At 41.7% G+C, this 13,316-nt stretch overlaps 1 protein-coding gene across 2 annotated transcripts in view; it reads right to left on the bottom strand.

Annotated features, from left to right (window-relative positions):
• LOC141084038 (tropomodulin-2-like) overlaps positions 1-13,316 on the bottom strand; it is a 103,016-nt gene that overhangs the window by 66,778 nt on the left and 22,922 nt on the right. The window contains exon 2 of one of the 2 annotated variants that reach the window (XM_073568426.1): positions 2,715-2,865. In XM_073568426.1, the coding sequence (XP_073424527.1) occupies positions 2,715-2,840 (126 nt within the window). In that variant the 5' untranslated portion in view covers positions 2,841-2,865. Of the gene's footprint in view, positions 1-2,714; positions 2,967-13,316 lie in introns of those variants that run through there. The other variant, XM_073568425.1, reaches the window with a different exon arrangement.

Genomic DNA, 13,316 nt, shown 5'->3' with positions numbered 1-13,316 from the left:
ATCCTTTTAGATATTTGGTAGGCAGCACTAAAGATTAACACGTGTTGATCTGGAATCAGACACACAGCTATATCACTTTCTATTTTTGGTCCCAATTTATTATGAGAAAACTGAGTTTACTCATTTACCTGACGGAATGGAAATGTCTACACATTTTCCTTCCCTAAAACCAACACATGTTTCATTTCAGGTGGAGTCATTTGTTCCCAGCTAAGGTGACTTTGCAGTCAATAAAGAGTTTTTCAGTGTTGTTCTTGGCTTCTGCGGCAAGAACAGCTGCCAGCATGCGGGAGAGTTGTAGACAGCATCCAAGAGAATGTAAAATGAAAGCTGTGCAATTAAGATCTCGCAAGTAACATGACTGGTATTAATTAAATCAAGGCAGCCCTGCATCATGAGTGTGTGATGAGACGGTCAGAATGACGCTGAAGTGACTTGTCTATGTTCAGTGCGTGCCATAGGCAAAATGCATATATTTACCTAAATTACAGGCACGTTTCCTATTATTCTGTTATACTGATCTCCTGCCATACTGATTATACAAAGTGACAAAAGACTCCAGTTGATCTGCTGTATATGGGAAATATGGGGTACATTGACAAGATAAAAATGCAATTAACTTTCCAATGGATTTTAAAATAGATCCACTTCAAAATCCATATTAGGCCTCCTTCACTTGTCTATATAAACGCAAATGTGAAAAAGCGATAAGGGCATCATTGGTGTTTTCCATCAGTGTGTCATTCGAGTGTCTGTTTTTACCATCAGTGTGTTATCAGTGTTTACTGGAAACACGGACATGTGAAGGAGGCCTTAAAAAGTGTCATGATCCAGTCCAGAGTTTGTTTTCTGCTGTCTTCTCTTTGGACTGGTCATGCGGAGGTTAATCCCCTCTGCCTCGTTCTGGAGCTGGTGGGGCTATTTCAGTCCTCTGCAGCCTGCGGGCCAGTGTCAGCTATAGTTCATGCTTCCTGGCTAGAACCTCTGACCCTATACTGGTGATCATTCTGCCTCTGACTTCCTGACTTGTGTATGACTTGGCCTGATCTCTGGACTCTGCCTCTTGTTTTCTGTCTCTGATACCTCGCTCTCTGACCGGTTTTGACCCTGGCTTGCACCCTGACAACGGCTTACGTCTTACGTTTCTGATACCACGTTCCTGGTAGGTCCTGACCTCTCGCTCGTCCCTGACTACGCACTTGCTTTCTCCCTTTGTACTTCTGCACCTCACAGTTGCTGACTTCGGCTAGTCTGACTACTCTTTCATCACCTGTGACATCTGTGCTGTTGCTCTGTCTTACTACGCTGCGTGTGTGCAGCCTCTTTCCCTCACCATCACCCTCTGGGGGAGGTTGCGCTGTATTACACTGCAGCAGCAAGTGACAAAAAGTATTCAAATATTATTTAAATCCATTTGGAAGCAGATCCACTTTAAAATCTATGTAAAAAAAGTCAGTGTGAACATACCCTATGGTAAACATCATTAAGTGCCCATACTCAGGCCTCTTTCATATGTTCTGATATTTCCAGTACTGGAAAAAACAGTACCGGTGCTATCCATGTCCGTTTGTAACATATCTGTGGCATCCGTGTGCCGCACCAGTGTGACACATTCCGGCGCCTGGGAAAAAGCAGATCAGATAGAGCTGTTCACAGGTACTGGGTGCTGAATGCAGCTCCCATCATTGTCGTCTGCTCTCCCTGCAATCAGCAAGACCAGGTGACGCTGATGAGACGTGTAATCAGTGCCGGCCATCTGTGTACTGCACATATGAATAATTGAATACAAAAAACAGTGTGGGGTCTCTCTTACTTTTCTTTACCAGCTGAGGGAAAGCCGACAGCTGAGGGAAGGTGGATTCTCGGCTAGTGTTGCACTTGAAGCCTCACTTGCATAAAAGTTCAAAGTTACTTTTCTCGGTTATGAAATATCCACTTGCAACTAAGAAAATGCATACAAGCTAATCTTCTAATCACCCTAAAACTCCTGACATGTTGTTTTTAAAAACAATACACTTGTGGTACATATTGCACCACTAAAGCCGTGGTAACGCTGTATAGAAGTGCAATTGATAGTGATGGTTTTATTATAATGACCTACCAATTCCATAGTGTCCTGGAAAATTACATTGCATTGGAACAGTTGAGAAAACAGCAATCATTTTTTGCCAATGACACAAGATGTTGAAGGGTTTGTGCTCATCACTAAAACAATAGTTATCTTTCGAAAATCTATCTGAATGCTTAGATCTCGGGTCTAGGCAATCTATACATTATTTTTTATAGGTCTACTTGGAAAACTGGCAGAATTATTCTCTATAGATATAAGTATTAGCAAACATTGATCATATAATCCAGAAAAGTGGAACTCACCTCACCATCCATAAAAAGGCTTTAAAAGTGTTACACCACAAAACGGCCGCATCCCACTAATCCCACAGTATGGAATTTTATTGGTGATTTAAAGTAAAGCATTTTTATGGACGGTGGCTGCTTCTTTTCCAGTTTATGTGGACTATTCGTACTTACATTTACAAGTAGAGCACCACCAGATCCCCTACCAGAGAGTGAGTCCTGCAATTTTTAAGTTCTTTATCTCTTGACAGTGCCAAACTTTCCTATTTTTCTCAGGTACCCCAGAGATGAGAGATACCACGCACCCATCAGATGCAGAAACACAATGTACACGGCATCTACTGGCTCAGTACTCATACCTCAGGGTCCAGCTCCTCCAGGACATTCTCCAACTGCTTTAATTCTTCCTCCGATAATTTATTCAGAATTTCATCCTCATTTATATTCTTATACTTGTCAAAGTCTTTCCTGAATGGCAGAGACATGACTGAATGATCCGGAGTGGTTCTCCTGTAATAATAGACAATCACAGACGATTTTAGCCTCTCGATTAACTTTGACACTAGTGACAATGAATGAGGGTGTAGGCTGAATGTGGTCATGACTGTCCTGTAAGCCTGTTCCGCACACTTGTAATCTACTGGAGTCTAAGGAGCAGAAAGGGCATCTGAAATGATGATTATTATTACTGCCAATCTCCTTGGCATCTGTTTCTGAACTGCAGCAATCAAACAGCGGACATTACTAGAGATGGAGAACATTAGAACTGACATATTGGAATAGTGACAGATCATGAAGTTCATCAACCTCTTGTCTTGGTAAAACAAGAGTGAAAGCAATAATACTGTGTGTGGGTCCAGTGGGGAGAGAACAAGCAATTGTCATTGTTTAATAAACCTAATACAAACAAGTGCAGCTATAGAGAGTGCAAAGGTTACACTGAGGACTAGTGTTGATGACAACCAATTCGCCATAGCAGGTCCATAGGCCACGTCAGTTTAGTAATCCGTGGCTGCTGGAACGGAGCCCTGAGATCCGCCTTTTACATAACAGCATCAGTGGCTCTTCATTTGGTTAACTAGCCTGGTGCAACGTCCCATGTGCATCACGCTATGACATCATGCCAGGCCTGGCTAATCAAAGGAGTCTAAGGCTACTTTCACATTTCCGGATTTTAAATCCGGCGGGCTGCGGCGAAAAGTTATCAAACCGGATCCGGTAGAAGCCGCAGCCCGCCGGATCATCTGTTTTTGCCGGATACGGTGCAGGAGAGGGAGAGGGAAAGAGAGTCTTCTGGCATGCGCTCTGCAAAAAAGCGGTCCGGCGCTGTCAAAAAACATTGCATGGAACGTTTTTTTGCAGACGCCGGACAGGCATTTTTTGCCGTTTCCGGCTAAAGCCGGACAAACCGCATGGCCATCAGGCGCAATGGGGCGATAATGTAAGTCTATGGGAAAAAAGCCGTATCCGGTGGCAGCAGGCGCCGGATCCGGTTTTTACATTTTTCGCCGCATCGCGCCTGATGCTTCAAAACGGAAATGTGAAAGTAGCCTTAGATGCTGGCAGGTAGGAAGAATTTTTCCTCACTGTCATCTAGAGACCACAGATTACTAACATGCTGATGGACTGGGTACTGTGAATTGATTAGCACCAATTCTATCTAGGAACCACATGAGAAGACCAGCCTCATTGCAGACCTTGTATTGGGACCTAGAAGCTTTAAGTTACACCTCTTAAAACACTGTGCCATCATTGTCATTGGCTTGTGGTCTACATGCAACTGAAATTGTGTACTATAGATTACTGACATTTATAGTAATGTAGATGAACTCACTGGAGTCCTTAAATAATGCAGCATATGTGACTACTCACTACGACTGTCTACAGGGCGCAGTCAGACATGCAGCTGTCACGCCTGCATGAGTCCTCTTCCTCCTCCTGGCAGAGACACTGGAACATTCACTTACCCGCACTGTCTGTTTCCCCCCAGGACCTGCGCATGGCACGCAGGTCTCCTGGGAGTGACCTTAGGGCGTACTTAAAGGAGTAGTTATGCGCTTTTGAAAACGTCCCCAGCCAATAGCTTGGAGACGCCTGATATTTAAGGCACCCTCCCCTATTGGGAGGTGCCTTAGCAACTTTAGTTATCAATGTGTATGCTGCTACATAGTTGTAAGGTCCCTGTATCTGTGCTCCCTGAACCTGATCCTGTCCGTCCTGTCTGCGTCTGATACTCTCCGTCATGTCTGCATCTGATCCTCTCCGTCATGTCTGCTTCTGACCTTATCCATCCTGTCTGCAACTTGTTCTTGAGTCCGTCCTGCCGCTACCCAATCCTGAGCCTTATCCACCTTGTCCACACCTATACTGTTATCCTCACCTGTCCAGTCTGAACGTGCACCTGTGATCCTGTATCCGAGACTGTCCTGTGTTTCTGTACCTATCCTGCTTGTGCCTGATCCAACATCTATCTACCAGCTGCATCCCTCCTGCTTCCCAGTTCCTGGCCAGTCCTGCTTCCTTTCCCTTTTGGGGTCAGCTGCTGTGGCTCCGGAGGTCTGTGCTGGAGTAGCACCTGGAGTCCACCTGTGTTCAAGTCTAACCACACCATCAGGGGCTCTAGTGAAGAACTAGGCGGTCACTTAGTTATGACCCTCCAGGATCTCCCTGGACCGCTGGCATAGTGGTTCCACAACTATGTGCGTAACATTGGGACGGGAAGGCTGCCGGCCAGTTTGTGCACTGCATTCAAATCTCAGTCTGATTTATACGCCCGTTTGACAGTTAGGGAGATTATGGAGAATTCCCAAACTTACAATAGAACAGACAAGTCCACTGCACTTTTAATAATGCAACTGGTAGAAATGTCTGGTCATTGATCGATTAAACTAGAATTGTAGCATTGATCTCTGATCAGCACCATTAGAAAAAGTGATGTGCACGTAACCGCTATTAGACTGCTTACATGAGTATGAGTTCTTTTCATGGAGCACAAGGCGACTTAGTTGTTATAAGGCAGTCGTTATCCTACAGGAGCATCTCACAAAATTAGAATATCATCAAAAAAAAAATATATATCTATATAATATAGAGTCATTACAAATAGTGATGTATTTTGTGTTTATTTCTGTTGATGATTATGGCTTACAGCCAACGAATACCTGAAAATCATTATCTCAGTAAACTAGAATACTTTATAACACCAGCTTGAAAAAATTATTTTAAAATCTGAAATGTTGGCCTACTGAAATGTATGTTCAGTAAATGCCCTCAATACTTGGTCGGGGCTCCTTTTGCATCAATTACTGCATCAATGCGGCGTGGCATGGAGGTGATCAGCCTGTGGCACTGCAGAGGTGTTATTGAAGTACAGGTTGCTTTGATAGCAGCCTTCAGCTCATCTGCATTGTTGGGTCTGGTGCCTCTCATCTTCCTCTTGACAATACCCCATAGATTCTCTATGGGGTTAAGGTCAGACGAGTTTGCTGGCCAATCAAGCACAATGATACTGTTGTTTTTAAACCAGATATTGGCACTTTTGGCAGTGTGGAGAATTAAATTTCCATCTCCAAAAGCTTGTTGGCAGAGGGAAGCATGAAGTGCTCTAAAATTTCCTGGTAGACGGCTGCGCTGACTTTGGTCTTGATAAAACACAGTGGACCTACACCAGCAGATGACATGGCTCCCAAAACCATCATTGATGATATTGATAATGTGATATTCTAATTTTGTGAGATGCACCTGTATGTACTGCATTAGCGATGATGCACTAAATGTAATTAGGCAATGTGGCTGGTAAACCCACACTTTGGCTATAATTTGGTCATTACAATAGTCTAATGGATTCTAGTTCTGGAAGGAGGTTGCAAAAGAATTGGATGAAAACGTAAGTGTTATTATTAGAGCAAGAGACAAAAAGTAATAAATTCCAGGACAAAAGCAAACATATTTAGTTCCATGCACTTAAAATAACTGGGGATTTACTAAAGGATACTCCAAGACCATTAAGTCTATTAGAAGCCTTGAAATAAATAATTCATAAACATTTACTGCTCTTTGACTTGAAATGATAAAGTAATATTGAAGGAGGTCGTTTTAACAAACTGGGAATCACATGTAAGTTTTTTGCATACATAAAGAATTGCACAATGAGGGGGCATTTTTTAATACTGGCGTAACGTTTGAGCCGTGTGCTAATGTGTCCCCATATGGCAATCGTCAAATTAAAATGTGAGGCAGGCTAAGAACAATTCCTGGTAAGTAAATGGGTCATATTATGTGCAAGACTGTGAAAAGGGGCCTAATATCGTCAATGAACGCTTCAATTCTCAGAAACTATCCCTGCTAAGTTGGTACTTTGAAAAGGTAACTCCCATCTTCAGGAAGCACTTCCAAATCGCTGTTACGAGACCCACCTCCATAAAAAAAAAAATGTGTCCAATATATAAAAATAAGGATTACAAGAAGGGGAAAAAAAAGCTACACCGTATTTTAGGGGTCTTTTGTGCACATAAAAATAAAGTAAAACCTATGGAAAACAGAAATGAATTTACTTTATTTTCCCACCACTATCGCCTGATATCAGAAAAAAAACTACTGGAAACAACACACTTCCATCATACAACAATGTCCCCATTGAGCTCAATGGCAGCATCCCACTGCTTTCACGTGTCAATTTCCATCGGCTTCCAATGAGTGTGTGTGTAGGGAAATAACTTTTGGAATGAACAAAAATCGCACAATTAAAAATGTTTGATGGCTAATGCATTGCAGGTTCCTGATCACTAAAATCTCTTTACACTTCATACTGATAGAGCCAATCTAACCAGTAAGGGTGTTCATATATATTGTGTGGTCAGGCTTAGTTCCCTACAGCTCTTCTGTAAAAGTTGGAGGAAAACTGATAGCACAATCAGCCAAGAGTCAACCATGAAGATTTTGTTCCCATCCGTACATAAGGATAAGGCCTCTTTCACACATCAGTTTTTTACAATCAGTCGCAATCCGTCAAAGTTTGAAAAAAACGGATCCTGCGCAGACTGTGAAAAACTGATGCGACGGATCCCTTTTTCTTGACGGATCCGTCGCAGCAGCTGTAGGGGTTAAATTAAAGCAATAGAAATTATTCCGGGCATGCTCAGTTTTAAAAAATGGAATCCGTTGCCGGATTCAGCCTTTTGACGGACAGCGACGGATCCTGCAACCATAGGCTTCCATTATAGCCAACGACGGATGGTGCGGGATCCGTCGCTGTCCAACTTTTCAACGTAGACAAAAAACGTTACTCTGTCCGTCGTCTCCGGCTGACGGACAAAGAATTTCTGACGGATCCGTTGAACGACGGATGAAATGTGCGGCCATCCGTCACAATCAGTCGCTAATACATGTCTATGAGAAAAAAACGGATCCAACAGCATCAGTCGCTGGATCCATTTTTTTTTTCAAAAAACGACGGATTGTGACCGATGGCATAAAACTGATGTGTGAAAGAGGCCACATTGCATCTTTGTTCATCTACATATTAATAAATGGTACATTATGATGCTCTGGATTCTTTGCTTAATTAAGGGAATCTGTCAGTGGGAGCAAACCTCTTACGCCATCCATATATGCATGTAGCTCATAGGAAGCTGGATAACATGATACTTTTATATTTGGGATTGAATGTTTTATTCCCTATTTTTTTTATGCGCAAAGCTGTGAAGATATATGGGCCGAACACTGCTGCATTGGACTCTGCCTCCAGATATTATAAATGAGGGGCAGTTACCAGTGTGAGAAATGTAACGAACATAGGACAGTAGAACTGAACTTTGTGTCATAATAAACACGTTGGTAGCTGCAGATCTCACAGCTCTGCTGTATTGCAACACTATTGCAACCCTGTCTGCCTGTGAGATGGAAGCTGAAGCTGAGAGGAATCTGCAGATGTGTCCGGTATAATCACACACAGCCTTACTTAAAATAAACTCTGGGGGCAGATGCTCATGTAGCTCTATGTCCGGCCCATATACCTTAACAGCTCATTTACATATAAGAAAAACTTGTGTATCTCTGGAATAAGAACATCGGATCACAGATATCAATTTATCATTATATTCAGCTTCCTATGACCTACATGCCCATATAGACTGCTTAAGATTGCTGATCCTACTGATAGATTCGCTTTAAAACATTTATTATTAATAATAATTATTATTATTATTATTAAATAACATAAGACAGAAAAAATACCAGATCTGTAAACTATAGTATATTAAGAATCAATGCTAATAATTAAAGTTCACAATGAGGCTCTCCAAACAGCACCCTGTTGTGCGAATATTGTATCCAAGGAGAATGTTCCCTTTGACAAGGCAGCTAAGATCCTCTCCTTTCATTGCCAATGGCACAATGCTTTGCCATGTTTCATACAGACATGCCCTTCAAAGACCAGAAGTGGCACAGTAGGAGCTTGTCTGAAAATCTACAGCCAGCCCAAGCAATTACATATAGGTGCCGCATTGCAAATATACAGTCTACAAACTTTCAATTAAATCACTATTAAAGGGGCCTAATTATTTGCCATCAATGACAAAGCAGTGGGGGTCCAACTCTGACAACCCATGCCAATTTACTGCATGAAGAGACTGTGTTCCCTACGCTGTGTACCAGACACTGCTCCGTCTCTTCACGGATGTGCCTGGGTCAACAGCTCCCGTCAGCTCAGTCCTATTGCAGTGATTGGGAATGAGGTATATTAGGAGTGGGGTATGCCGCTCACCTCACTGTGTAGCAGTAGCTCATCTCATGTATTCCACAGTAGTGGATGCTGTTACATGGTTCTTGTATATATGTCTTTGTATTGGAGGCACATCGTGCTTGCACCTGCGTTTGTATTATTACTATAGTTAGCACTTGCCAATTTGTAGACTTTTGCATGGTGCATTAGGAAAGAAGGCCTCAGCACTAACTACCCACCTATCCAAGACTGGTTTCAGGGCTGGAGTGGTGCTAATAACCCAAGATCCCTGCACCTAGTCTAACATGTACTCCCCGTCATCTTCATTATCGAGCTAAAACCTTTCATTCCTACTTCTTTAGCAATAATGGAACTTATGTGTATGATGTTTGCTATTGCATAGCGTTTGCATATATATATATAGGTATTGCAGCTGCAGCGTGCTTGCAGTTGCCCATTCTTTTAAAGGCTTGTTCACACGTAGCCCTGTAGATGCGTTTTTTCATGTGGGAAAAAAAACCACGGCAATAAAGAGCAAAATTAATTAGATTTATAAAATCTCATTCATAGAGTGCTGTTTATTTTGCTTGCATTTTTTGACCTTTGGTATCTTTTAAAAAAAACACAGCATGTCAATCATTTCAGTGTTTTTTCATCATGTCCCAAAAACCAGCATAAAAAGCGCATCAAAAAACGCCTAAAAAAATACAAGTATTTCTTGGCTGCTCACTTCCTCTTGATTACTAATACATCCGAAGGTGGGTGACAGTGACGCCAGCGCTGACTGATCACAGGGCTCACATGACATATAAACCACATGTGAGACCCCACTGGAATGGCGCCGGCACAGGAGATGAGCATACGCAAGTGTTTTTGTTTTCAAGGCAGCAGTCAGATCGATAAGAGGTTTTTCTAGTAATGGACAACACCATTCAGATTTTTTTTTTCTGCTATATTACACAGAGAAAACAAACTAAAAAGGTAGCAATAGTAGAAAGGTTACAGAGCAGGGTGATTTTGAACTGGCCGACTAGATTACACAAAAAAAAAATTCTAGTAGGGTTTCACTTTAATAACAAGTCGTCATTCTACTGTGAAAATATGCAGGTTTAGCTGTAAGAATCTATTAGCATTAATTACAAAATCAAACAAAAACTATAACGTAAAAAGAGGTACGTTTTCCTTGTACTTGTGTGTGATGTGAAAGGCTCGGCATTGTAATCTGGATACTTGACCGCTGGTTACCCCGATCTGGAAGACAACACATATGTGGGACATGGGACTGTTTGTTTGGGGTCTGTGTAATGTCAGTGTCTTCTTCAACAACCGCTTTGTACTTTCTGGCCCTGGCATAACAATCATGTTACTGTTGATCGAGATGAAAAAACCCTTGAGCATCACATGCTAGGATGTGAGTATCACACATCAAGGACTTCGGCATTTACGTAAGAGTCATCTAGATACAATTAGTGTGTTGTGAGTATAATCATGGTTATACTATTTACCATAAAAGGAACATGTCGGAAAATATTTTATGCTATATTATTCTAGTATATTGTGCATAATGCAAAACATTTATTTTGGCTGATAGAAACAATATTAGCTGTAGCACGGTGCCCAATAAAGGGATGGACCAAGATCAAAATGAGACGTCTATTTTTGTTTTAAGAAACAGTGGCACTCTTGTTGCCTCATAACCCGCAATAGGAAAACAAGCCATGGACAGCAGTGCCACTGCTTCTGGGGAAAAAAACAACACTTTTTTTTTAATCCCGGATAAAAGCAGTAAAGAAGCTGTGCACATGCTGAGGTTTTGCAGTTTGGGTAACATTAAATCCTAGAAGGGTTAAGTAGACAGATGTTCCTGAGCACAGCATTGAGCCTGCACCTTAGTCTTGTAGATTTGATCAATATATGCCTTGAACTGATTAAAAGGTTCCCACATAAACAAAGTAATTCTGGGGGTACCCTTGAAGGGTGGACTTTAACCCCTTCACCCCCAAGGGTGGTTTGCACGTTCATGACCGGGCCAATTTTTACAATTCTGACCACTGTACCTTTATGAGGTCATAACTCTGGAACGCTTCCATGGATCCCGGTGATTCTGACATTGTTTTCTCGTGACATATTGTACTTCATGTTAGTGGTAAAATTTCATTCAAATAACTTGCGTTTATTTGTGAGAAAAACGGAAATTTGGCGAAAATTTTGAAAATTTCGCAATTTTCCAACTTTGAATTTTTATGCCCTTAAATCACAGAGAAATATGTCACACAAAAAACTTGATAACTAACATTTCCCACATGTTTACTTTACATCAGCACAATTTTGGAACCAAAATTTTTTTTTGTTAGGAAGTTATAAGGGTTAAAAGTTGACCAGCGATTTCTCATTTTTACAACACCATTTTATTTTTAGGACCACATCACATTTGAAGCCACTTTGAGGGGTCTATATGATAGAAAATACCCAAAAGTGACACCATTCTAAAAACTGCACCCCTTAAAGTGCTCAAAACCACATTCAAGAAGTTTATTAACCCTTTAGGTTCGTCACAGGAATTTTTTGGGTTATTTAAAAAAAAATGAACATCTAACTTTTTTTCATAAAAAAAATACTTCAGGTTCAATTTTTTTTATTTTACCAAGGGTAACAGGAGAAATTGGACTGCAAAAGTTATTGGGTTGTTTCGGTGCATGGCAGAGCTCAGAATGGAAGGAGCGCCGTTTGACTTTTTCAATGCAAAATTGGCTGGAATTCAGATTGGACGCCATGTCACGTTTGGAGAGTCCCTGATGTACCTAAACAGTGGAAACCCCCTACAAGTGACCCCATTTTGGAAACTAGACCCCCCAAGGAACTTATCTAGATATGTGGTGAGAACTTTGAACCCACAAGGGCTTTACAGAAGTTTATAACGTACAGAGGTACAATTAAAAAATCATATTTTTTCCACAAAAATGATCTTTTCACCCCAATTTTTATTTTCCCAAGGGTAACAGGACCCTAAAAGTTATTGTGCAATTTGTCCTGAGTACGCTGATACCCCACATGTGGGGGTAAATCACTATTTGGGCGCATGGCAGAGCTCGGAAGGGAAGCGGCGCCATTTGACGTTTTTGGCTGGAATTGAGATCGGACACCATGTCGCGTTTGGAAAACCCCTGATGTACCAAAACAGTGGAAACCCCCCACAAATGACACCATTTTGGAAACTAGACCCCCTAAGGAACTTATCTAGATGTGTGGTGAGAACTTTGAACCCCCATGGGCTTCACAGAAGTTTATAACATAAAGCCATACAATTAAAAAATCATATTTTTTCCACAAAAATGATCTTTTCACCCTCAATTCTTATTTTTCCAAGGGTAACAGGACCGTAAAAGTTATTGTGCAATTTGTCCTGAGTACGCTGATACCCCACATGTGGGGGTAAACCACTATTTGGGCGCATGGCAGAGCTCGGAAGGGAAGCAGCGCCATTTGACGTTTTTGGCTGGAATTGAGATCGGACACCATGTCGCGTTTGGAAAACTCCTGATGTACCAAAACAGTGGAAACCCCCCACAAATGACACCATTTTGGAAACTAGACCCCCTAAGGAACTTATCTAGATGTGTGGTGAGCACTTTGACCCCCCCAGTGCTTCACAGAAGTTTATAATGCCCGGGTGTGAAAATAAAAAATTCGTATTTTTTCCACAAACATGATCTTTTAGTCACCATTTTTTTTATTTTCCCAAGGGTACCAGGAGAAATTGGACCCCAAAAGTTGTTGTCCAATTTGTCCTGAGTATGCTGATACCCCATATGTGGGAGAAAACTACTGTATGGGCACACGTCGGGGCTCGGAAGGGAAGTAGTGACGTTTTGGAATGCAGACTTTGATGGAATGGTCTGCAGGTGTCATGTTGCCTTTGGAGAGCCCCTAATGTACCTAAACAGTGGAAACCCCCCACAAATGACACCATTTTGTAAACTAGACCCCCCAAGGAACTTATCTAGATGTGTGGTGAGCACTTTGAACCCCCCAGTGCTTCACAGAAGTTTATAACGTCCGGGCGTGAAAATAAAAAATTCGTATTTTTTCCACAAACATGATCTTTTAGTCACCATTTTTTTATTTTCCCAAGGGTACCAGGAGAAATTGGACCCCAAAAGTTGTTGTCCAATTTGTCCTGAGTATGCTGATACCCCATATGTGGGAGAAAACTACTGTATGGGCACACGTCGGGGCTCGG

Source organism: Dendrobates tinctorius, unplaced genomic scaffold (genome assembly GCF_039654945.1).
Source record: "Dendrobates tinctorius isolate UK_male_01 unplaced genomic scaffold, ASM3965494v1 ptg000022l, whole genome shotgun sequence".
NCBI classification, from domain to species: domain Eukaryota; kingdom Metazoa; phylum Chordata; class Amphibia; order Anura; family Dendrobatidae; genus Dendrobates; species Dendrobates tinctorius.
Note: the sequence above shows the minus strand (reverse complement) of the source record. Positions and strands in the feature narration are given on the sequence as shown.